Source organism: Myzus persicae, unplaced genomic scaffold (assembly GCF_001856785.1).
Source record: "Myzus persicae strain clone G006 unplaced genomic scaffold, MPER_G0061.0, whole genome shotgun sequence".
NCBI classification, from domain to species: Eukaryota; Metazoa; Arthropoda; class Insecta; order Hemiptera; family Aphididae; genus Myzus; species Myzus persicae.
Window position 1 is genome coordinate 25,696 of NW_019104451.1, and position 26,488 is coordinate 52,183.

The 26,488-nt window shown below is 29.1% G+C and overlaps 3 protein-coding genes across 4 annotated transcripts; 1 reads left to right on the forward strand and 2 right to left on the reverse strand.

Moving 5' to 3' along the window:
* The first annotated feature begins 223 nt into the window (after positions 1-223).
* Positions 224-1,712, forward strand: LOC111042260. The gene is made up of 2 exons (XM_022326804.1): positions 224-1,437; positions 1,531-1,712. The coding sequence occupies exons 1-2, from the start codon at positions 753-755 to the stop codon at positions 1,710-1,712; spliced, it is 867 nt and encodes a 288-aa protein (XP_022182496.1). The 5' UTR covers positions 224-752.
* Positions 1,713-7,077: 5,365 nt separating this feature from the next.
* On the reverse strand, positions 7,078-18,410 carry LOC111042261. Of its 2 annotated transcripts, none has more exons than XM_022326806.1 (8): positions 17,843-18,410; positions 15,776-16,051; positions 14,602-14,734; positions 13,294-13,433; positions 12,299-12,430; positions 11,479-11,661; positions 9,256-9,525; positions 7,078-7,310 (listed from the first exon to the last, which is right to left on the reverse strand). In XM_022326806.1, exons 1-8 carry the CDS (start codon positions 17,976-17,978, stop codon positions 7,180-7,182), a joined length of 1,401 nt encoding a protein of 466 aa, XP_022182498.1. In that variant the 5' UTR covers positions 17,979-18,410; the 3' UTR covers positions 7,078-7,179. The 2 variants fall into 2 exon arrangements, with proteins under 2 accessions (XP_022182498.1, XP_022182497.1); XM_022326805.1 differs by having other exon boundaries at positions 7,180-7,310; positions 15,776-16,081.
* A 175-nt stretch (positions 18,411-18,585) lies between these two features.
* LOC111042262 (epididymal secretory protein E1-like) lies at positions 18,586-26,187 on the reverse strand. Its single transcript, XM_022326808.1, has 3 exons — positions 25,990-26,187; positions 24,662-24,778; positions 18,586-18,935 (listed from the first exon to the last, which is right to left on the reverse strand). Exons 1-3 carry the CDS (start codon positions 26,078-26,080, stop codon positions 18,670-18,672), a joined length of 474 nt encoding a protein of 157 aa, XP_022182500.1. The 5' UTR covers positions 26,081-26,187; the 3' UTR covers positions 18,586-18,669.
* Between the last annotated feature and the right edge of the window lie 301 nt (positions 26,188-26,488).

The window sequence follows — 26,488 nt, forward strand, 5'->3', positions numbered from 1 at the left end:
TGGTAAACATTATTCAGCATTAGTAAATACTACAAGTAAAAGACATAAGTTTAACAAATTAATTTTATTTTCTAACCATTAACTTGGTAATTTTATATTATGTATTAATTAATATTTTGTACTTAATTGTATAACTATATTTTTTTTATTGTAAAATGTAGGTTCTTTAAATCGTATTTTTTTTTTTACAATAATTTTATAACCTTATGTAAATGTTATGTTCAGTTTCTGGTGGTGCAAGTGCTAAATTTGTACAGGCCAATATACACCACTGGCAGTGGGCACTCAGTAGTAGTACTGGAGTGTTATACAATGATAAATATTAATTTTAGACAAATAGAATAATAATAATTAAATATTAATACTTAATAGGTCATAGGTGATGCTAAATGTTTGAAATTGAAATTCGATTTTTTATAATAAATTACTTATCACAATGATTGATAATGATAACAAAGTGTAAACATTGCCCAAACTGCATATGGCTGCCAGACTTCAATGATCGTAAGGAGTCGGCTATCTAGTCCTGTGCTAGTTACGAGCGTCTCGGGAGCAAAATTGCGCAACCAATCAGAGGTGTTCACATTTCTTATCAATATTTGTTAAAATCACACTTCTTATCTTTGTTGACAATGAGGTGATAATATATTGATATTATTTTATTCTGTGATATAATCTTACAGGTGTTATACTTAATTATTAATATTATTATTAACTATTATTAGGTAATTACTTTTAATTATAATAATAATATGGAAGAGTTGGAAATTGGAACCGGTAACATGGAAGAGCTTAAGTGCTTAGTTTGTAATAAATATTTCAGTTACAAAAGAACTTTAAAGCGACATTCAATTACTTGTGGATCTAAGGAATCAAAAAATATTAATAGCGTGCAATGCCCTGATTTGTCGTGTCATAAATTATTCACCAACAAAAAAATGTTAAAATGTCATATAGAGTCAGACCATGGTGTGAGATTACTAAATGAACAAAAAACGTTTGCAACTCTTCATGGTAAATGCGATTTACTAAATATTCACCGAAGAAACTGTGGTATTAACACAAACATGTACTTGGAGTCAGTGCATAAGTGCTTAAAATATTATTATTTACATGGTAAAAAAAATAAGCGATTAGATACCTGTATAAATGCGCTTTTGAAATTCACAAGAAATACAATTTTTGAGAGGTTTATTAAATTGGTTAAAAATAAATATACTGCTAAAGAAGAAAATATAATTAAGAGTCATAATATTGGAGTACAAATAAACCCTGAAACTATTAAAGTAATTGATGATAATCGTTGGGAGATATCTGCTAAAAAAACAAATATGGCATATGAAGTAATTCACACTATAGATGTGTGTAACACTGAAGACTGTCGATTAGTTTGTCGCATGTGTAATATATGCATTCATAATTATACTTGTGAATGTAGTGATTATATAATTAAATTAAATATATGCAAGCATATTCATGCCTGTGCTAATCTTTCTGTATCAAATACTCAAAATAATTTGTGTGAAAAAGAAAAAAAAATTCTAATTCCTGCTGCAGAAATAAATTTAATTGAAAAATCAATAGTAAAAACAAATACGGACAAAGAACATGAACAATTAATTCAAATAAAAAACCAATTAGAAGCTGGAATAGGAGTATTATCGTCCCTTATTGCAAGTAAAAGTGAAGTAACTGAAGTACTAAGTTTGTAACTAAAATAATATCAATATATTATATATTACCATTCACCGCATATTACAATTTACAATATAAATTATTATCATGTTATAATATTTGTATAACGAATGATAAGAAATGTGATTTTAACAAATATTGATAAGAAATGTGAACACCTCTGATTGGTTGCGCAATTTTGCTCCCGAGACGCTCGTTATAGGTTAGGTTATTAGGTTAGGTTAGGTACATTTAATCTATTCTGTGGTACAACCACGGCTTACAGATTTTAGAATTAATGTTTTTCGAGTACCTACCAAAAACATCTTGCCATTTTTGGGCTAAATTGATCGGCACTCTACCAAGTGTTAAAACATTTTTTTTTTCTTTACATATTACACATACTCTAGGCAATAGGCATTATTAAATTTATTATTTTCAAGAGCTAGAAACTAAAGAACAAGAAAACTATATATTAACTAATTTTCACCATAAATTGGATACCTACTCAAATAATTTATAATATTAATATTTAATAAATAATATTTTTAGATAGTTATATAATTCAAGACCATAATATGTCCTAAAGATGATAGCTTGTATATTATGATTGTTTCGCCATCTATCTTACCAAAATAGTAAGTGTGTAATACTTAGAATTCTATATTATGAATGTTAATAGCGCCACTAAGCATTCTCCTGATGTGACTACAACAACAACAGCACATCCTGACCACATGGCACATACAAACGCTGTTGAGTTGCCAGACCTATCTATATGGCCGCGTGTACAACCCATAGAGCAATTTCCGATATGCTGAACGAAACTGCCTCACTGTTAGATTATTGTTGGGCCCTTAAACTACCAAAAAATAATTCAAGGTGATCTTGGCTAAATTTAAAAATTTCCATATGTTGTACTTCATCAGTTTCTACATATAAAGTATATAACTGTAGAATACTATTTAAACTGACTATAAATCCAGTTTTTCGTTGCGATTCAAGAACGGGTGTAAATACCTGGTCTATCTTCAATTTTAACACTTTTGATGAATGTTGTTATTTTTTCTACAAATAATTTAACTTCATGAATGTTCCCGCAATAGTTACAAATTATTTATTACAAAATTGAAAATATACGGGTTTTCCATTTTTTATGTATAGCATTAGAGTAAACAGTACAGATAACAAGTAGGTAGGTACTATATTATGACACTGTCTATGTATAATGCAGATTAAAATAGTACGACATTCTAGATAACAATTAAACAGAAGACAATAATATTTACAAATACAGCAATATAATAGAATAATAAAATATAGATAATTATGAGACTAGATATTAATTTATACTATTACAATACTTATCGATTTTAATTTTTTGTCTGTTGATAGGTTAAGTCTAATGAAATAGAATGTACAAAATGAATATTGGGTAGGTACTTAACTAAAATGTTTGGACCATGGCTCAATAAGTTATGGTTTGGACATTTTTGATTAACTTACTCATTAGTCATTAGTGTTATTTTTTATTTATAAAATATTTCTGGTTAGTTTACTATCATTACGATTCTTATAAAAATTACAATTAAACATGTACCTACTACCTACCATATTATTATTATTATTATTAATGAAGACGCTACTCGGGCATTTGCAGTTGTCTCCGTCTTACAAAAAACGTGTATACAACATGACAAATGTTACGTTCTCAATAACACATTGTGTTCTGTAATTTCTAAAATTAGAGTGAATAATACCTCTTGTACAATTTAAAGGTAATAATATTTTTTAAGGCGTCTTGGAAGATTTTATTGATATTATTATTTTTAAGTAAGTTATGACTACAATGTTATAACCAAACAATGTACAGTTTAAAACTAGAATAACTTACTTAAAAACAGTAATATCATTAAAATCCTCAGAGAAGCCCTAGATGAATGATAATATTTTTGTCTTAAAATTGTATAAAAGGTAAATTCACTCTAATTTTAGAAGTTACAGAGTTATATACCAAAATATATTATTATGAATGTACCTATAACTTGCCATGATGCACGTTTGTAAGACAGCTAGAAGCAACAAATAACGTTCTCTTAATAATAATAAATTTATAACTAATGAAGCATAAAAACACGTTTTTTAAATATGATTTAAATTTAGTGTATTAAAAGTTATAACTTATAAGCATAATATATATATATACAATACATTTTAGAAGTTGATCATCTTCTACTAAATTTAAATCACATTAAAAAAGATGTTTTTATCCTTAATTAGTTATAAAAACACGGTTTTTAATGTGATTTAAATTTAGTGTATTAAAAGTAATAAGCATAATATATATATACAATACATTTTAGATGTTAATTATCTTCCGATGTCGTTTGATATTGTCTTTATTTTTTTTGTTTCTGTACTTTGTTCTTCTGCTTCTCTTTCTCGTCGCAATATTTCAAACACTTCATCATTAAACCCGCCTGCTGTCATTGGTTTGTTTCCTGATAATTCACTAAATATTTCTACGATTTTTTCCCATTCATTGAATATTGAGAAACCTTTACGTGAAAAAAATACTTATTTAAAACCACACGTTGGAAAACAGTTGTCACTTGTATATAGTTTATTTACCCACTGATAAAGTAATGGCAATCAGAGATATAACTCCGGGTGCCTTCATGTTCACAAATAAAAATCAATGTAATTTTATAAAATGTTAACCAATAACTATAGCAAGTAGCAACACTAGCAACTTACTAATAATAATTTTATAGTAGGAGTAGTAAAATGTAAAAAAAGGCAATTAATCACAATCGACATTCAACCACATAACAACCAACATTATTCCGCTACACTACCTATTACCTGAGCGACTGACACTGAGCATGAGTAGCAGGCGGTGGCATGACACTGTTATAAACTTATGGTTGGGTGCGGTCATATTTCTGCAGGGGTCATGCGTATCAATAAGTTTCTGACAAACATAATTATAGCCTATAGGTATTATCTATTTTACTTTAAATAATACATTTTACTTAAAATTACCTTTTCTGCTGCTTTACTCTGTATCCCTATGGCTTATAGACACGAGGATTGTAGATATATCTAAACTATTATATCTAAATCAGTAGATTTTTTCTAGTCTTCACTCTTCATATGTTTATTTTTTTCCTTATTTTTATCAGAAGATGTCAGGGCACCATTTTTCTTCTCTCTCTGACTCGTGTGTTATATACCAAATTTGTATTTTGCTGCAGAATCAACCGTGTGTTGCATTACTTTTAATATTAAACTTTAAACTAAGAATATTACACGTGGTCGCCACTTTCGTCTTTTTACGATATTTTAATTTTTATACAATTTATAAGCATTTTTAAATTGCAAACATTTGCACGCTCATGACTTACACAAAGATTAAATACCATAAAATAGCCAACATATGGCTACAGGTAGTGTTCTTAACCTAAAGTTTGGTAATAGGCGAATTCACTCTAGTATTAAACACATGGTTCAGTAAAATGTAAATTTGCTATGTTGCTAGTGGGTCAGAGAGAGAGAGAAAACAAATAGTGCGATTGACAAATGACAATTGACATCTTCTAAATGCTTATAGTCTTATAGATTATAATATTATCGTAATTGCAATATAGATCATGGCTAAATACATTGATACGTTCTCATCTTAAATGAAATATCCTACAGCCGATGTAGGAATATTTTTACTATGATTATTATGGTTAATTCATTGATTATGACGTAGGATTGTTTGCGTTTTGCAGTGGGTGGACAACACTTCCAATCAGGCAGCGTGATGTAACACACACATAACCAAGTTGAGAACCAGTGAATTTAGCCAAGATAGAAATTAGTATAATACACTTATCACTTATAACCACAAATTAAGATAGTTTCTATTTAGTACTATCTTAATTGGTGCTTATATCATAGTATATTACTATATTAAGTCGTACGTGTTGTTTATAAGATTAGACGGTGCCATACGTGCGATAGCTAGCAGAATTGGTAGAAACTATTAATGCGCATGGGCATAGATTACGGAAGAACTGTACTGATTTGAAATAGTTGTACATACTTTTAAATTTAAATCTATTGACATTCCATTGAATTTGATTATTCACCTGTTTCAAAAGTTCAAATAGTGTTTAAATATTAAAAATAAAATTCGAAATTAATATAGTTTAAAATGTTAGTTTTTAATTTGTTGTGGTATATATATTATGTTTGTATTGTATTTTATACTGTCATTGACTTTTATATAATATTATGTTATTATCTGTAACGTTTTTTTTTTTTAAAGTTTTGTCCGTAGTATACTTGTCCAAGCCAACGAATAAATATTATTATTATTATATTACCTCGTACCACCACTCCTCCACCGACCGAATCACACACACGCACAGTCACATANTTAACCTAAAGTTTGGTAATAGGCGAATTCACTCTAGCTTTGTATTCGGTGGCATAGGGCGAACATGATCATAATTCATACATATAATATAATGCGTATCTAACCTATGCGTATAATAATACAAAAGTATTGCATTATTTTGATTCAAATTTTGTAAATGGAAAATATAAAACATATGCAAACATACGCATTCTGCACCACTCGTACGAACTCCACCAACATTTCCTCATCCGCTCTATTAAAATATGAGTTCCGAAACACAACTAGAAATTGGACGAACAAATAATACTTCTACTTCTGAAAGGTGAATTTAGAATATACTACCTATAGTTTAAACTTTAACTATTATTTATTTGTATTAATTTGATGTACACTTATAGATATTAGATGGCATTACAAATTTTCACTGGCCAAACAATTGGGATTTGGATAATCAGAAAATGTATTTAAAAGAGCAATAGTGTATATATGCCATTAATATAATCGCACACGGGAATTTTCATAGGGTATTGATAAGACACTGAGCAATAGAAAACAAATAATTATTTACTCTAATAAACTTAAATCTGAATGCGATGACTGAATCGAAAAATCGGAATAAATATAATTTTTTTTTAAAACAGATTTCTGAAATTAGTTAGTTTAATTTTGAAAAAAAAACTATTTTTAATTTTAATTAAAAAAAATATAGACTAGAGATAATTTTTTAATTTTCATACGTTGATGTTTTTATCTTTTCCTGGGAGAAACTTCCTAATGTCGGAACATATAGATTCATAGATTCGTTTATAGTTTACGCAAAACCATATCAAATATTAGTGCATATATAGGTGTTATATAACAATAAATTAATCAATAACAAACAATAAAATTGTACTTTCAGTTATTATTGTCAAAAATGAAACAAACATAATATAGGTACAATCGGATTTTCTTTTTTTTTAATCATATATTTATACAAGGAAAAATTAACAAATAAATTATTAAAATATTTATATATACACGTATATTATAGATTATATCTGATCGCCAATAAATTATATTTTGAACACGCAATAAAGAGAGGAACTCAGAAATCATCGTCTGATTTTGTTCTTGTTGCAGCCTGTGCCGAGTTGTTGGTAGGCGATCGAGAATCCAATGTCTCTTTCTTTGACGGTTACACTGTCCGTATGGAATCTGACTATGATCGGTCCAGATGCATAAGCTGAAACGTAAAAATTAATTTATTGTATTTTTTGAAACCGTAAATTACCGAGTTCCATGGATTCTAGCGGGCTATCTACAAGGCTACAATAATAAACATACAACGTTGATTTGGCTAACTGTTCAGTCGCTTTCGTTTTTGCGGTAATTGTCTTTAAAAAACTACTATTCACATAACTTTTTTTCCAATTTGAGTGTTACTGTTTTTCAACGTTTTCTCGGAGAGACTAATTTATTATATACACGTATATATATACGGTGGTACCTACCTATAGTTTAGTATATTACGTATACTGTATGTACCTATGTACAGTACCTGCTATAGTGGCATAGTGTTATGACGTTTTGGATTTTATGATGTTTTTATTATTCAGCAGTCATTACTCATTATGAAAACAACGAATCACATCATTAAAAACAAAATACCTTTATAATTTAACACTAAATTAACTTTTGCTTATTATGCATTTTATTATGACGATTTACTTTCCACGGTTTTCATAAATTTACATCTTGTATGTTTCTCTCTAAATTAAAATTTAAAAACCCTATTCTTCCAGTGTTACTTTTAAAACAAATCACTCTCGTTGCTACTATACAGTATACAGGTGTATATGGGAGGGTATACTTAGTGGTTGTTGCAATTTCATTTCATTTCATTTTTCTGCAGAAAAACAGCATACTAAACATAAAAAAATTGAACTCATATCAATATATAGTAAGTATATACTAATATTGTAACGCTGAAGTGTTTGTATATGTTTGAACGCTCTAATCTCAGAAACTACTGGACAGACTTCAATAAATTAATTAATTGAGAGCCAGAGGGTGTTTTAAGATTATTCTTAAAACCGACTCCTGTAAGTTGGCGAAGTTGGTGGTTCAAGCATTTGTTTTGTTTTGGCTCATGAACGTAAAATATTTTTTTGTACACCTGTATAATGAATATATATAGACTTGTTATAAGCTACAGAATAAATATTTTTTTAAAAATTGATATGGACTATAACGAACTAACCTTTAAAATAAAATAAAACTATATTAAGAACATTTATTGTTACTTTTCAAATATACAACAAAATGCAATGTTCTTATGCTTGTAACTTATAGACTAAAAAACTATTGGATCGATTTTGACGAAAGTTTCTGAGACTTTTCTTAGAGATATCAAAAGAGTTTAGTAGTTTGACCAAGGTTAGAAAATAAACCAACATTCAACTACTATATCTTATCCACCGCAGGCGGATTGCCTATCTGGGATGAATTAGTTAACAAGGTATAATAGCAATGTCGATTTTCCCGTTAACTTTGGTAACTTTAGGTAGGTACACTAAAATCGAGATCCACCGATATAGCGTCCTATTTTATATGTTCGCTCATTTTTTCTCGGGTGGAGTCGGTGATATATAGGTCCTGCAGAACTGCAGTAGTATAATATATATTTTATAAGTATCTAAATTGTAGCATTTATTAATACTTTGATCACTATTTGATCAGTATACTTTGAAAAAATATGGAATTCTACCTATAGGCTAATAGAATATAGTTAATAAAATAATAGGTAAGCCATTTTTGTATATTCAACATGGTATACAATAATATCTTATTGATTGGACATTTTATTAAAGCATTTCATTTATACAATTACATTCATCAATAAATATGAAATTAGGTAGGTATGTCATCTGCTATTTACAATACTAATATTATTTGATATTTTTATTTGATCCAAATACTTTTGAGGTTTACCAATTTAGTTATTTTGATATCAACAGGTCAACAGGTACCTACTTTCTTGTGGGGACCAATCCTCCCTCCCACAGATCGACGAGCGGATATAAAATACAACTAAGTTTTAGTTGTTTATTAAATAGTTTAATAATATTGTATTTTTCTCCATGCGTTACGGTGATTTATAAAAAATAGATAGAGGATCGATTACTTACACGTCACCGGAGTTGCAATTGTGTTGTTGTCCTGTGCGCCCAGAGGGTCGTTTATTTTGATTTTTTCTGCAAATTCCTGAATGGCAAGGCCTGACAAACTCCGTCCGCAGAATTTTTCCGCCGTCGGCGTATACACCTCCACGTTTCCAGTAGCCGCTAATATCTCCTCGCCAATGTCCAACATACCTCCGGGAATGTGCAAGTAGTCATGTGTAACGAGATCACAACTCACTTCTCCCGCCCGTCCGATGCCTTCTTCGAGCGACGGTCCTGCATCAAACAAGCATAGGTACACGTTTATTATTTTATATTATACCCAAGTGAACTTGCATACATAAACTAGCCAGTTATATATAACGTGCTTATATATAGGATTATATAAGCACGCAATATACATGAATATGCTAATGTTTAAGAGTTTTCAATGATTTTTTTTATGCGAGGGTATATATAGGTACACCAGTAGGTATACACTATACAGGTTAGTTCACCCAGCATGCGATCACCACTTTTTTTCGTAAATAATACAGTATTTTAAAATCTTGGCATTTTTAATGTATAGCATAATATATTAATGTATATTAAAATGCAATATTCACATATTTATGACCATAATATTATGTACTGTTGTAGCTACATTGCCTAGTGTCTATAATCTATATGCTAATAGCTAGTGCATATAGTGTATACGTTATACCTATTACCTACATTTACGTTCGAAGGGAATGCAAAAAGTCGGATGTTTGGTCACCGACTCACCGCAGAGGGAAAATAAGAAGTTTATAGTTTATTGAACACGGTAAATGAATAGAGAACAGTTTATTTGTTACCCAATGTCGTGGGAAGCACACAGCCTGGCTCTCGAAAGTTGCGAGTTTTTCAAACCATATATATATATACGTATACGTACATATGCGGTTGCACTGGTTGCAGTCAATCCATTATAGTTCAGATTTCATCGGATAACGATACGTCGTTCCGCGTATAGTATTTACTTCAGAATATACAGAAAATTATATTATAATAGTATAGAGTGCGTTCCAAAGTACATACAACGAGAGAAATAGGCATGAGCGTGTGTGGGTGATTATCTACTGAACCTATAATTGTAAGTAGTGGTTTTAGGCCGCCAAAATGAAAATCCTATACAAGGACGAACGCGAGCTGGTACCTGCCATATAACCCTACCGGAATAACTTATTAGTACCTATTCTACATTTCTAAAAGTCTAGACGGACAACCAGATATTATTTTTATTGTAATTATATGCGCTCTCGCGTCATCCACCTCCGAGTCGAGTAAGCACTAAGCAGCATAGACACGGACCACGTGTCCCAGTCCCCTATTAACGATTTTGGGTTTTTATAACCAGGCCAAATGAAATATCGTCAACTATAATTCGCCTCTGAATAATGCTTGTTATTTATTGCCTATACATAATAGTTATAATGTTATGTTTTGTATTGTATAAGTAATAGGCCACACAGCATCAATTGTATGACAAACTTAATAGGATAGATTTCGATCAAAGCCTGCAGTAATGAAAGACAATTATAGGAATATAGGCAATATTAATTAACAGATAAACATAAAAGATTATTTTAAGAGTGTTATTTTTCCATATATCAACTGTATATGTAGATATTATTATAATGCAGTGAACTTGTCGGTTATGATATCGGTTCAAAATTGTGTGTACCGTTTATCGAGCGTGATCAAGTTTTGTTTTTACCATAGAAAATTGAAAATACCTATTTATATTAAATTGAATTAAATAGGAATGAAAGCAAGTTTCAACGGTCATATTATGAACAGTAAAAAATCACTTAGTGTTACGTTTTACACAATATTGCAATACGAATAGAACAATCCATTGATTGTTATTATTTATTACTGAAGAACACTCCTACCTAAGTATTAATGTTGTTAAGTTTTTAACAATTATTATTGACGTAGTTTATATGGGACAAATTTGGTTTTTACAACCAGATTCCTTCCAGCTACACACGTCCATATCATATCATATCATATACGAAACGTTACGGATGTTATCGTTTCGAAACAGCGAGAACAAACGAATAAACATTTTTCATTGATAAGTGTATCACTACAAAGCGCTTATTATTTGAATACGGGGCGATTCCGGTTCCCGATTATATAGGTAGTATCCATGATAATAATATACTGATACAATTATAATAATATATTATTTCATGAACTGACCTTCCATAGAGTTTATACCGAACGTAGAGCCGGGCACCTGCTGGAATTCGACCCGACAAGTGTTCACCGACCGTTTGATACACACCGCGTAGTCAAGTCCTGATTGGTACATACCGCCTGCGTAGTTGAAGCTCTGTATGGTGCCGCTGAGGCTGGTATGGTATTGTAGACATCCGGTAGGCGCTACAGTGCAAACGGGCACAAACAGGTAAAGGTATATTATATTTTAATTTGCTCTGGAGATCTCAGACACGATGCCATGTCTAGCACCGGGGGAGAGGGGTTACATTGCTGCAAGTTATTATTATAAAACGTGAATGATATACCTATTATATAAGTATAATAGATAAACATCGTATAATATGATGCTTACTACCTATAGGTATATAATATTACTATGCATACTTCGTAGTAAGATCAGCATAATATCAAGCTAATATTTTAAAACGAATAATGATTGTTTGCGCCATGTAGATATAAGTATAAGGTATGCGATATTACAAGGTATAGATTGCGTAGGTCGTAGGTGCCTACATCTAATGAATTTAAAAATATTATAGGCAATATTGGAATTTACATATCAATTAAATGTCATAAATTTAGGCATTAACCTATATATTTATTATATGGGTTACTTTTATATTATGTGCAATAATATTTCTAGGATTTAACGATATTTTCGATTGCAATATATACAATTGACATGGTATATTTGTTTTACTTCAAGACTGTTTGCTAGCATGTGAAAACGTGTGCAAATATTATATAAAAGTTTAATATCTTATTTAAATACTTATCGATTGATCAAACATTAACTCACCGACGGACTGAGGATCGGCAAGGCAGTCGATTTGGGTGATACGCACCTTCCACGAATATCTTGAAGACTGCGACGTCATCATCATGAGTGCTACAGACGAGCCACCAGCTTTAGGGTCAACCGGGAAATACACTGGAAACAAAAACACGTATATTATTATACGCATAATAAAAATATGGAATCATGTTTAGGGTGTAATTGCATCCATCGTTTTGGTAAATTTGTATTTAACACGAGGTGTCAGCACACACTATATTTTGTATTCATCTTCTGACGAACAGCAAATTTGTGTTAAACATCGATTTATTGTTGTTAGCTTAATATTATAGTGAATTAAAGAAATTAATAGAAATTAAGTAATCTAATATCAAACTCAAAGCTAAGAAAATTATTTGTGTTAATATGTTTGGCTTTTTTACGATATTTTTTTATACAAATAAACGAAAATTATAAGCCAATACCATATAACATTTATATGAATTGGCACAAGAAATATTTTGAACCATACCAGTTAAAACTAACTGAGAGTCTTGAACGTCTAAAATGGAAAATGAATTATACATGTAACGTACCCATCGATATCAATTTCAATTTTCAGCCAAACGACATATCTAAATAAATTCGTCCAAACGACATTATAAATTTTCCCAAACGATGTGTGATTCTAGGAATTTCGCCCAGGTGAAAACTCACCTGTTTTCGGACAGAGTATAATTTAAATTCTAAATTGGTAAATGGTTTATTATATGATTAAATCCCTGTAATTGTAATTTTTTTTAGAGCTAAATATTATTATGAACGAGCTGTTCATTAATATTAGAAAACGTGAAAAGAAAAATATTATCAACACGTTTTCCTTATGACATTCGTCACGTAAAACTCACGGTTTCAGATTTATAAATGCAATTTTGTTAAATTCTACGTGAATGGACTGATAATAGAGGATCGAGTATTAAGGAAGCGATTATTCAAGTTATTTGAAAAAAATTGCATACAGTGTTGACCGGTGTTATTTCCGCACAATTCGGTTATTCCAATGCCATTCGGCAATGTGGTAGATATGATTAGACGGTCTTGTCGACAACTACCCAAGTACTTGTGTGGTCCCCTCAACGAAAACTCTTCCAGGTCCAATCTGGAATGACAAAACAATAACATGTTGACGTGTTGTTAGTATTAACTACGTTTTATACAAGTATATAACTAATAAAAACTGCAATCGACAATCGTGTAAAGTTTTGTAAAAAAAGTGTTGAGGAAAAAGTTTTTTACACGCGGGAAATATATTATCATTACACTCTAGAGTCCAGATCTAGATAATATTATTTTTAAGATTTAACTATTATGGTACAAACTTTTAACTTGGTATCTAAATTATTTGTATAAGAAGTTATCTTTGTGAACTTTCAAGTACCTACATAATAACATACTTAAATATTGAACAATAAAACCAAGACTTTTTTGTAAGTAACAATTTAAAACAAACAGTTAACACTGTGCAACTGATGAGCGTGGCACAAATCAGATTGATGAATGCCCGGGAAAAACATAACTGAAAAATTAGTGTTAATTATCAATAAATTGTGTGCACTGTAATAACTAATATTAGGTAGTAAACTAAAAAATTAAATCAAAATAAATACATAATAATTTTAATTAAAAAAATATTTAAGGCTTAATAATAAAGTACTTTTATATAATGTACTAATGTCTAATGTATTATTGAAAGTAAACGATCAATGATAATGAGCTAATTAAAGAAGATATATTTCCTTATGACTTTAAGTTATAACTATTTTTGTTAAAAAGTTAGGAAATTTTTCTTTATTATATGAATTATGAATACAAAATACTTAATCACAATCAATTAAATTATAATTTCCGGCTACTTTTTTCCAATTACCTCATTTTATACATTAAAAACTTATTATTTGTGCCATGTGATACCACACCTCTAAATAGTAGAACTAGGATATTATATAATTTTATGACTAGTTCAAGTTTGTTTTATCACCTATTACTTAAGGTAATTTGGGACAGTCACAAAAAAAATATGAAAGCATGATATATATTCTTATTAATAAATTGAATAAGGCCAGGTTATTATATTAATTTGGTTAAGTCACATCCGTAATTTATAAATTAATTTTAAAACTGCTCTAAGTACCACCCCACCTCCTATCATCCCCTATTTGACCTTATATTGTAGTTAATATTGTGTAACGAATAACATCAAGTGTCGAGTGTCAATGTCATCGTTACATTAACACTCGACACTTGATATAATTAATGAAATCGCTTACCTCAGTTGACACACATTTCTGTTCTTGATATCCACACGGAAGTCGCAAAAAGAAGAGTCCCAGTCTTCATTTGGATAGCTTGGGTTGACAAAATATGATACGGGGTCATCGGTGGCGTTGTGGCAACTCTTTTCTGCGGCACAAATCAAAGTTTATTAACTTCCCGGTCAAATATGTGGTTTAAAGTGCATTGAGTAGATATGGAAAAAGAAAGAGTTCTACATTTCGAAATAATAACTGGTGTTCGAATGGTTTTTCCGAATATAGAATCTATATAATAGATAGGCACTTTTCTGTATAGGTATACACAATATACACAATTTGTCATAATATTATGGCCTCGGGGAACAAACGAAATATCTATTTATTTTATTTTTCTTACTCATGATGAGGTACATTTAAATCAGTATTTATACACTAACACTGCCTCTTAAATTCCGATGTTCCAACAAGAGTGAAATGTATCAAAATTGTACAGTGTACACACTATATTGGGTATTTTGCTTGTAACCGAAGATAACGTAATTATTATGTGTTCGACGTTCATATAGAAATCTATTTATGGTATAACACAATGTGTACATATTATTACCATATTATAATAATCATATATATTTTATACGCGTCAAACATGTATCACATACTAGATATAACTTATGTTGGCATACATACTTGCGTAAGTATTTTTTAAATAATATATTATTATCGAAACCACAATATAGAAGAATCGTCAGTCATTCGTGAAGTCTAAAGATTGAAACGTCTAAGTGAAAACCAAAAAACTTTATTTACCTACATTTAATAGTAAATAATTTTCAAGAAATATTTCATAGTTTTATTTTGAGCTTCGTAAAAACTAAAAAATACCTGACTTGAATCGTAATAATCGTATATAAAATATAGGTATAACATAGTACGATGTTATTAATTTTCCGGAATCATGTTTTTAAAATATAAATAGGCACACGAGCTGTACATAACTAAGGTACAACTGTACAAGGCAATATGCCGAAGTGCTTGAATAGCAAATCGTTCTACAAGCAATATTATGATACCTTAAATCGATGTCGAAAACGTTGAAAAAATAGTTCGGGACAAAATACAAAACATTCATTTTAAACACCTATACAGCCGCTCATCATAATTATATCGTATATTATTGTCAGGCACATACCTGCTATGGCGTTTCGGCAACACTCTTTGATGTTGGCCGGACACTTCTCCTTACACTTATCCGCCCGTTTTTCACTCATCGTGCTCTTTAGGGCGCTCGGCTGAGCGTCCGCCGGCACAGCTCTCGTCTTCGACGTCGTCTCCTCACCGTCCGCCGACGATTTGTTGACGGCGTGCTTAGCCATCGGTCCCGGAGCGCCGTCGCGGTCGCCGGACGAGGGTCTGGAGGCGGCCCTCGTGGACGGTATGCTACTGCCGCCGCTCTTACCCAGCTGATCTGGTTTAAATAGATTCTGATATAACAGGTCTGAAATTATAGTGTTTTTTTTCCTTTTTTTATAGATGTTTAAAGAAGCGCCGAAAGTTGGTACGAGTGTACCTGAACTGTACTGTCACCTGAATAATGTATTATAATATGTATGTGTAATTATGTATAGTAGATACTTAAGGTAGTTTGGTACTACTTATATAGCTTACTGATTTTTGTCAATAATGTCCGTATTGCATGATACATTTCCAAATTTGTTTACAACATAACTTTTTATTTCAATCAATACACAGGAACAGGATTGATGGGAATAATTTGTTATTTCTATTTTTATTTTTTTGAAGTAAAACTTATCTCAGAAGTGCCTACATTATGGCAGTAAAATATAAACTATATTATTCAATTGCAATGTTGGGGGCCATATTATAAACCTCCGAAATGTCTTGTCCATAATTTATCATAATACGAATCATTAGTGTATAAACTAGTATACGACTAAAAAAATAAAGGTACGTACTGTCTAATAATAATTTAATATAGGCAGTAAAATAATATGCTATATTATAATATAAATAATATATAAAGATATGTTAAGATTTAATTGTTATTGTGAAGATAAACTGTTAAACTGTTAAACTGTTTGTACTTTAATGATTGTGATACTGTGCATAGTTGTGTCATTATTTACGGTAATTGTCTATTTAGACAATTTATACTTCATTACTAGCAAAACTTATTGGATTAGAGACCATGAGTTGAAAAATTATAAAACTTTGATCAATTCTAAAGTAAAACACATAAATGTATAATTAATTGTTCTCGAAATCATAAAAACTCATAATGGATATTGTATACCAAGAAAATTCAAACTGCTTTTAAAAATGTTTTTTAGATTAACAAACTAAAATTTAAACAGCTTGTAATATCATTTTCTTCTAACGAACGGATTGTTGTGTAAATACATATTTTTTTATAAGGTGTAAGCGACTCGATATCTCTATACTAATAAAATATTGTGAGTATCATCACGCTTCATGACTTTATTATGAACTAATAGATTGTTTTATAAGTTATTTTATTTTACATATTATTGAAGTTGGTATAGGCATATTATTTTAAGGATAAGTAATAAATAATTTGTCTAAGACATTATCGAAATATTTTTTAATAAATATAATATTGAATTGAATATTTTTCTAATTTGTTGTCTAATTTAAAATAAAAATGTATTTAACCAGATGTTAGAATATCTATAAAAGTTTATGGAGGAGTGGAAATTATATACGAAAACTCGTTCCCCCTAATTATAATAATGATAATAGTAATATATACTGTTCAATTGGAGGTTGGTTAATTTTACATATTGGCAGTGTCAATAATAATGTAATTGTACAGTTAATGCGTTATATGGGCGTATCAGTCTGAGGCAAAGATCGTAACGTCATTTAAAACTATTATTGTTACATAGCATTTAAACACGGCATAGCTATGTTTATTATTTATGAGAAAAGAAACACGTAAAATCATTATTTAAGAAATACACAAAATTATAATGGGTATTATTGTACGACAGTATATTTTAATACCCTACTTAGTAATAACAATGTTATTAATATTGTAATTGCATATCCTATTGATGATTAAAAGTAAAAACATTGAATATCTCATGGCATAATTAGGTATCTGCTTTTACTCAAAATGACGCTTATATGTTACAATTTATATTTTATATAGTATATTACAGTTAACGAAAATAATAATATCGATAAGTGAGATCTACTTCCGGCATTTCGTACTTACTTTTATCGTTCTTGAGCTCGTCCAGCTTGATACTGGTCACGCAACACGAACACACCATCACCAATAACAGGGTAAATTTATTGATACGTATCATGTTTAGAGCTTCGGTGCTCACCCGTCTACTGCGCGAAAACATGTGATCGTTTCCGGAAGATAACTCCACCTTATATACAACGACCCAAATGTGCGTACGGCATTCGTCAGCGTATTTTAATTAATCGTCGTTATTATTCGGATTGGGACACCCAGTGCGTCTCTCAAAGGATCATTAAACTTTCCTCTTTCCGGACCGTTAAAAATCAATTGTTCAAAAGGTAATTATTATTACTATTCGAAGTATTATTCTCAACCTAACAGTTTGTCGCCACTATGTCATATCGCAGACGCAATTCACCTTTATACATTAGTTCATGTGTGTGTGTGTGTGTGTGTGTGTGTGTGTGTGTGAGTGCGTGTTTGCGAGCGGAGAGATGTACTTTATGGTCCCCAAACAGAGACGGACTACGTTTCATTTTTGTTTTGTAATTACACACCAGACAAAAAAAGTCTGTTAAACATCAAATAAAAATATAACAATGCCAACAGTTCATAATATGTATAATATATAAATATATAATTTTTTTTTACTATTATATGATAATTATGTATATAAATTGTTATAATGTGGGTATAGCCGTAGAGGTACAGCATATAGACGCAGATTATTTGAAGTTATACATGTGTATATTAAATTATACAACGAATAATGATGTATTATATTTATATTATATGCCATTATGGGTGCCAATATATATATATGTTTAGGTTGTGAGTATTTTCCATTCAAGTTAAACGATCTTAATATCGAATTTAAAGCAGCATACGTCCTTCTTATTGGCTTTAGGTCCGTCATCCCAGAACTTCAACTTAACTGTGTAATCATCCTTAGGATATTTTGTGGTAATGTATAAATTGTACAGCCAATTTTGTTCGGCGTTCATCACAATGGGACAATCTGTGTATAAGCATGCGTTCGGGTCCATGTCCATAAACGGCAAGTCCCCTGTAGCAGTTTCAGCGTATAGTCTTGTCTTTGGTGTCTTCGAACCGAATTCTGAAATTATTTTTTAAGTATATAAATGAAAAGAGAAATCAAACATTTTAATATCACAAACAATAATATAAACTATGGGTATTTATCCAATATTACAAACGGCATTTAAATTATAAATATAATAATACGTATATGAGTTATAATTGTGAGTGTTCAGAGAATTATAACTTGAAATGTATAATGTTTAAAATAAGTAGGTGTAATAACATTCATGTAAAAATTAATTTACTTTCATAAACATTTTACGCAGTAAACGGTATATCATAATTGTACTGGACTTAAGGTAACTAACCTAATGAATTAACTAGGTAGTTCATGAATTACCTACGAATTTTAGTTAAAGTATGAAACAATACATGAAAATTGTACTTTAACTAGTTATTTCATAGAATATCTAGTTATTATATACAATTTCAGTTTGATACCCGTTAAAGTATAAAATACATTAAAATTTAAAGCACCTATATATTAAAATATTTTATTTTACTGAATTAATTATAGTTATATTATTTATTTATATTTGTTCATGTAAGGCTATTATGGCATTTAGAGTTGCACAATACTTTTTTTTTCTACAAACATATCGCTTCGTGCCACATGTTTTGGTAAAAGTTCACTTAAAAAAACCCTGACCAGTTCCCAGTGACTGCGCAGTTGCCGCAGATCTTAATGTAATACTTTTATTTGGAACTTCTACAGCTAACAAATTTTCTGAACATACTGTGAACTGTGAACTGGGATCGAGAGTATAGTAAGTTGTAATAACACTCTTGTAATTATAATGTGTAGGTAGGTATCGAATAAATAAAAAATAAAAGGTGAGGTCAATCTTATCTGATTTTGTTATATTAAATTGATGAAAATGTTAGAACTATATTTATTATATTTTGTTATTTACAATTTGACACATTAACGAAGTGATACCAGGGAATGTATAAAATAACTAGTTAAAGTATAAATTATACACATTACCTACAAGTTTTAGTTATTTTATGAATTAACTAGTTATTTCATAAACGAACTGATTCAACACTTTAACTGTAACATATATACATTAATAGTTTTTAATATTCTATAAATCAAGTTCCAATTAACAGAAATTCATATTTGCAGAATTTGAATGTAAAGTTAAATTTATGTTTAGGTAACTTTAAACTATTAAAACTATTTTGGGTTTGGATTGTAGAATGCTTTGATTGTTGTATGATGGAAAATTTGTAACAGTCTACTGTCTACTAGGTGATAATAATAGATAATTATAGATACCTGACAAGTTTTACGTACATCAGCCAGACAACAAACCCATCGCCATCAGAATTCCTTGTAGCATTTTTAATTTTTATTCGCATCCGGGGATACTGCAGACGAGGAATGTCGGCGGATGTACCTACGTATCATTATACAACCGTGTTCTATTATAACTAAAAGTAGGTACCTACCTATGTTTCCTATTCAAATGGCTATTCAATGAAAACTGTGTCAGTATATTTTTCAGTTTTTTTTAATCGTATGAACACTGTTTATTATATACGACAATAATAAGTCATATTATATTTTAATTATGGATATTATAATTTTTTTTGAGAAACTTTTTCCAAATAATAGTTTTATAATTAGGTAAAATTATTTCTATTGCAGCTTTGTAAATATTCTCTTATGATTCAAATCCTAAACAAAATGTATGTCGACAATAAATTTAGTTGTTCGTATTGATGCTATTATATTGGTATTAAGGATTTTATTCGTTGCGAATTCTTAAATTCCATTTGTTAAATTGTAGTTATGTAATAGGATATGTTTATTGATTGTATTTAGTGTTTAGCCTTTTACTGATTGTATTTGAATGTGTTTGTTCGAATGTAATTATGTGGGGAAAATTGTGCATAGAAAACAGTTTTACAGCGTAAAGCTTATATGCCTACAAATAATATCCACAAAGGATAAAGTAATTTTTTGTGTATTGAATTTGTGTTGCAGTTATAAATATTATAAACTTGCCTATATGTTTCTATTTTATAGAAACATAATATTATCGAATTCTATCTATGCTATTGTAGTCGAAATTATTGGTACTCACTATAATATCAATTAAGCCTTATTTTTCTAATATGATATCTATACACGAACAACGTTTTAATATACTATTCACATGCATAAATTAAGTAAAAATACCTTTTTTAATTAATAAATATAATCATTATAATAATTATAATAATAATAATTATTATTAGGTATATAATTATTATAATAATTATTTGCTTAAATTAAATAATTGAAAGTATGATTTTTAAATATGCAATAAATAATTGTATACTCACGAAGTAATCAAAAAGGAAATAATAGGTATGATCCAATAAGGTAAAAGTTATTTATGCTGTACAATCCATAAGTATCCGGCAATAGTCAATATCTAATACAGTCAAGTCAACATAATATATATATAAATTATATATAATTGGACGTGTCCTGACTAACTAACTGATCAATATAGAGCTTAAATTATGGAAGAAGAGATTTGACATTTTCATGGTACAATCGTACTACCGTGTACTATGTGCATTAAGAAAGGATATTCCAAAATTCGAATTTTGAAAAGGTACTCGCACAAAGATTTTGAGATTCACAATGGAAATATAAAATTGTGTTTTGTTTATAAATGTTTGCTCTTGCTTACATATGATATAATAGTCATGGTGTAAATTAGTACTTTTTTGTATATAAATGATTATTGGTTGCCAATGGTTAATCGGGCATAAGATTTAAAAGCATGCATCAAATCGTCGTGTTGATCACCTCAAATAAACAAATTATATACAGCTATTTGGTATAATGTATTTATAAAATGATTCTTCTATAATTCTCTATATATGCGTATAGATTCGACAACTCAACCGTTTTGAACATTAGAAATTGTTCTAAGACATCGGGGATGTGTATAGAGAGCACCTACTATTGGATATATACTAATAACTATAATATCTGAACTGAGGTACACGTATAGATCTAGTAAAATAGAAGAAGTAGGTACCTTTATGAGTATTTTAGTAAGAAATAAAAAAAAAACTATGTAAATTATAAACTTATAATAACTGTGTTTTATCTAGAACGTTTCAGTAAGTGTGTAAGAGTAAATTTTAATACATATACATTTATAACAAGCTACAACTTCCACTCAAAATTAATTTTTGAATGCAATGATTCATCGTTGAATTCAAATTTAAGTATTAACCCACTAACACATCAATTATTCAGAAACTCACTCAAGGATTATGGGTACGCTCGAAACCTACCATATACAGCAGAATGACATTAATTAACTTTAAATTTTACCTATTCTATAAGTACTATGTATCTAACTCAACAGACATAAGGATGAAATTAAATAAAAAACAGTTTATGCTTTGATTGTTTAATGTTCAAGATGTTAATAATTAAGTTATATTAATTGTTTAAGTATCAATTAAAACCCATTTAAAATTAATTAAGTGAAATTATAGTAACTACCTATATCTAATCAGTGTGTATATATTTAATAGGTAGGTAATTGATAATTTGTGATTCAGGCATAAACCATTCGAGATGATCAACTTGTTAACTGAAGTTGAAATTAATTACTGTTAAATTCAAGTCAAGTATGCATCTATTTATTGTCGAATAGTTATAAAAAAAATAACATTTAATAATACTTCATAGCTTAAAAATGTGTCTGGGTGGACAAAATATAATCTTATTCATTTTTACATATTTGAAGATATCAAAACAATACTGCACTTTTAATAATTATTACCCACCTGATAAATATACTTTGCAACACAATAAATTATTACAGGTAATCATATATATTTTAATATGCAATCTTTGATTTTTACCAATACTTATATTTATCTTAGTACAATATCCGTCAGGCGTAGGAACAAATAAATAATATAGGTAATGTAAAAATAAACACTTACAAATAATAGGTATATTACAATGCGAACTATTTGATTTATTTGGCCTCATTTATAGTAACTAAATAGTAATAACACAATAGCCATAAGGCACTTGTGATTTTAAAGTGCATTTTTTTATGTTTAAGCATTACAGTTTAACAGTGTAACTTTAAACTTAACTCTTTGTTTGTTCAATTAAATATTCCATTAAGGTATTAAGCTCTTTGCTTTATATCAACATAAAATATCGATAGCCCTAGTATAGTTAAGAGTGAAAGCTTTTAGTTTTAACTTAAAAAAAAAAATCACCAACGTGGTGAATATACGTACGTAATTTGTATTTTGTTAATAAGTTCTACCTATATTTCATTTTGTAAACAATTCATTTTTATGCACACGTGTGCGGTCATTATTAGGTACCTGTATTTTAAACTTAATGAATATGATGTACTTACTCACTTAAGCAGCATATTAATTAATGACCTAACCAAATTTAATGTTATTTTTTATTTCATAGATTCTGCACGTAGTGATCAGAGAAAAATGTATTTATTTTACTTGACTGTAATGTGTATATTAAAAGTGCTATTTTTCTATTTTCAACGCAATCAGATTTTAAAACTTCGGAGAAAGGTATTTCAATGATATAGGTTACTATATGTTTGGTTTTGAATCATTAAAAATAATAATACGATTACATTATTAAAGAATAGGTATAACAAAAAATAACATAATGAATCATCAATGTAATAAATCAATAGCTTTAGGAAATACTAAAAAAGATGTTGATTTAAATACTTTTTTTTATCATTGCAATTATAACTTATAGATATTACTTAAATTGTTTTTGTTCGAATCTATATAGTTAGATATTAAAGTTGTTTTATACATTATTAAGGTAGTTCGTATATTAGGCACCACCAAATCTGTATGAATAGGTACTGTCATGGAGCCATTGTATATTTGTATGTATATTGTGTTATATCATAAATAGGGATTCATTTATTTTTTTAAGGTTGGACATTGAAAGTTGAAACATGTAAAGTAATTACCATGCATTTATATATAATACAATAATTAATAAATGATATGTATGTGTCTTATATGATGGATATATTATGTATGTATAGCCTATACTATTCCAACCTGGATGGCCCTATAGGTATTTACGACGATAAATAAAAACTTAGAATTTGTGTATAATTTAAGAGTCATTAACTTATCATTCGCCTTAATATTTACATAAGTTGATCATTGAGTTATTAAGAGAAGTAATAGTAAGTAGTCATCATACGAGAAGAAAGGTAGTTAATGAAAGAATGTTTTTTATAAATACCTACATATGTAATTTTTAATTTTGGCTCTACACTTATCTTTTTTTTAGTTTGGACTTCAACTAAATTTTGTTGAAAGAAAAAATGTATTTATTGTATTTACTATTCCAATACATAATGTAATAAATATTTTGATAAATACTAATGTCACTGTAGTATGAACTTGCGTTGTTCTCTTATGTTTATAAGATAATTTACATTTATTATAAATATGCGTTCAATGTGTTATGTGCATTGTGCATTTATGCATGCTGCAAGATGAATGCACTGTTGATTTCGGCTATGAACCATAGATATACATGACGAATGCTTTTCCTGGTGTTCTATATACATAATATTACCCATTACCACATAGGTACGTAACAACATAATATTATACCAAGTTTTTTGATGTTCTTTCTTATCCTGTTATAGTGTATTAACTGTTACTGAACTTTTTGAAGAATATTTATATACATACTAGCAATATATTTAAATGTGATAGACGCGGTACTGTTTTGTGGTACTTGACATGGTTCGTGGTTTAAAGCTTCGGGACATGGATCAATATACACATCATAAACTTCACATCTAGCATCTGAAAAAAATATATAAACAGTGAACAGTTGAAAGTTGTATTCATTTTTAACTACTAAATAATTTGTACATTTTCAATTTATCAAATTTTGTCAAAATTAAACTTTAAATGCTTTTAAAAAAAAATTTCGAGCTATATATTTTTAATATTTTTAAACTGCTATTGTAACAATATATCAGGAGCCTTGTGTTAAATTTTCAAGTTTTTTGACCCAAACAATAAAATTGTATTGATATTCACAGAAAAAAAACTAAAACATTGAAAACTGAAAATGTCAGTAAACAAGTCAAAAAAAGTAGAAATATTTTGAAAATTTAATCGAGTATAGGAATTAATAAAATAAATATTCGGTATAAATTTCAAGTATCTACAGTTATTCGTTTTTGAATTACAATACAATAGGAAAATTATTAAATGAGATCGATCAAATATCCAATATTGTAATAATTAGAAATTTATTATACAATGATATTTTTTATTTTATAAAAGTAGACAAACTTATGAGAAATCTTGTATTAAATTTTTAAATCTTAGACTTAAAAATAAAAATTTTTATGAATTTTTAACTCAAAATAATTTTTACGTATTTTGTCAAATTCGAAATTTAGACGATCAAGAAAATAATTGTGAATCTACCCTTTCAAGGTTTTTTACCAGGTGAAAAATTTTTTATCGACAATAATTTGAAAAAAAACTAGTACCTAGCTATAAGAATCATCATTCATAGAAAAAACATTCAAATTTCAAAACTATTGAAATGGCTTAAAAAGAGTCAAAATATTTTGAAAATTAGATTTTATATGGAAAATGGTCATAAAGACATTGATGAAAATGAAAGTATCAAACTACAGTTATTCGTTTTTGAGTTACTCAAAAAACAAAATCGATTAAATTATCGAAAACTAATTTTGCGTAAAATACATTTTTCTTATTATTGTTTTTTTTGTTTTGGAAACTAATGGGAATTTTTCAAAGCTTTTAAAAGTTTCAACTAGATTAATTTTACTTTCAAAAACTAACCCAAAAATTGAAAACCGAAGCATTCGTTCTACTATTTTTTGTGTACTCTGACACAAATAACAATTTAAAAAAACACACCCACAAAATTTTAACATAATCAATGCATTTATTGCTCCGCTCAGAAATATTTGCTCGACATAATAATATAATTTATAAGTTACAACCAATGTGAGTATCAATGCAATACTCACTCCTGCACATGCGAAAGTCGGTGACTTCTTCGGCGTTCACTGCACATGCAGCAAACATTAATCCTACTACTGTTAACACGAAAATCGCCATTGTGTCTATGTATTAGTAACGTGCAATAATGACTAGCACGAGCCAACTTTGATTTCAGTGCAAGTGGTTTGGTACAATTTACCATACTACGACAATAACCCACGGTGAGGTTGTCGTTTATAAATATTGTGGAGCACTCAATTTTTTATGTTAAAACAGTATTTAAAGTGGGAGTTTATCTGATACATTTTAATTCATATATCATGTAACGTGCATATATAGATTATAATATATGTATTATAGATAAAGTGTATTGGTGTGTACCTATACATTAGATTGGTTGGATAATTCAAATAATACGAAGCTTGTTTATACTTTATAGCATACTTCAATACTTGGGTCTTTTGTACATTATACCTGCAAATATAGTACTTAGCCATACAGGATGAATTATAAGCGTGCACGCCA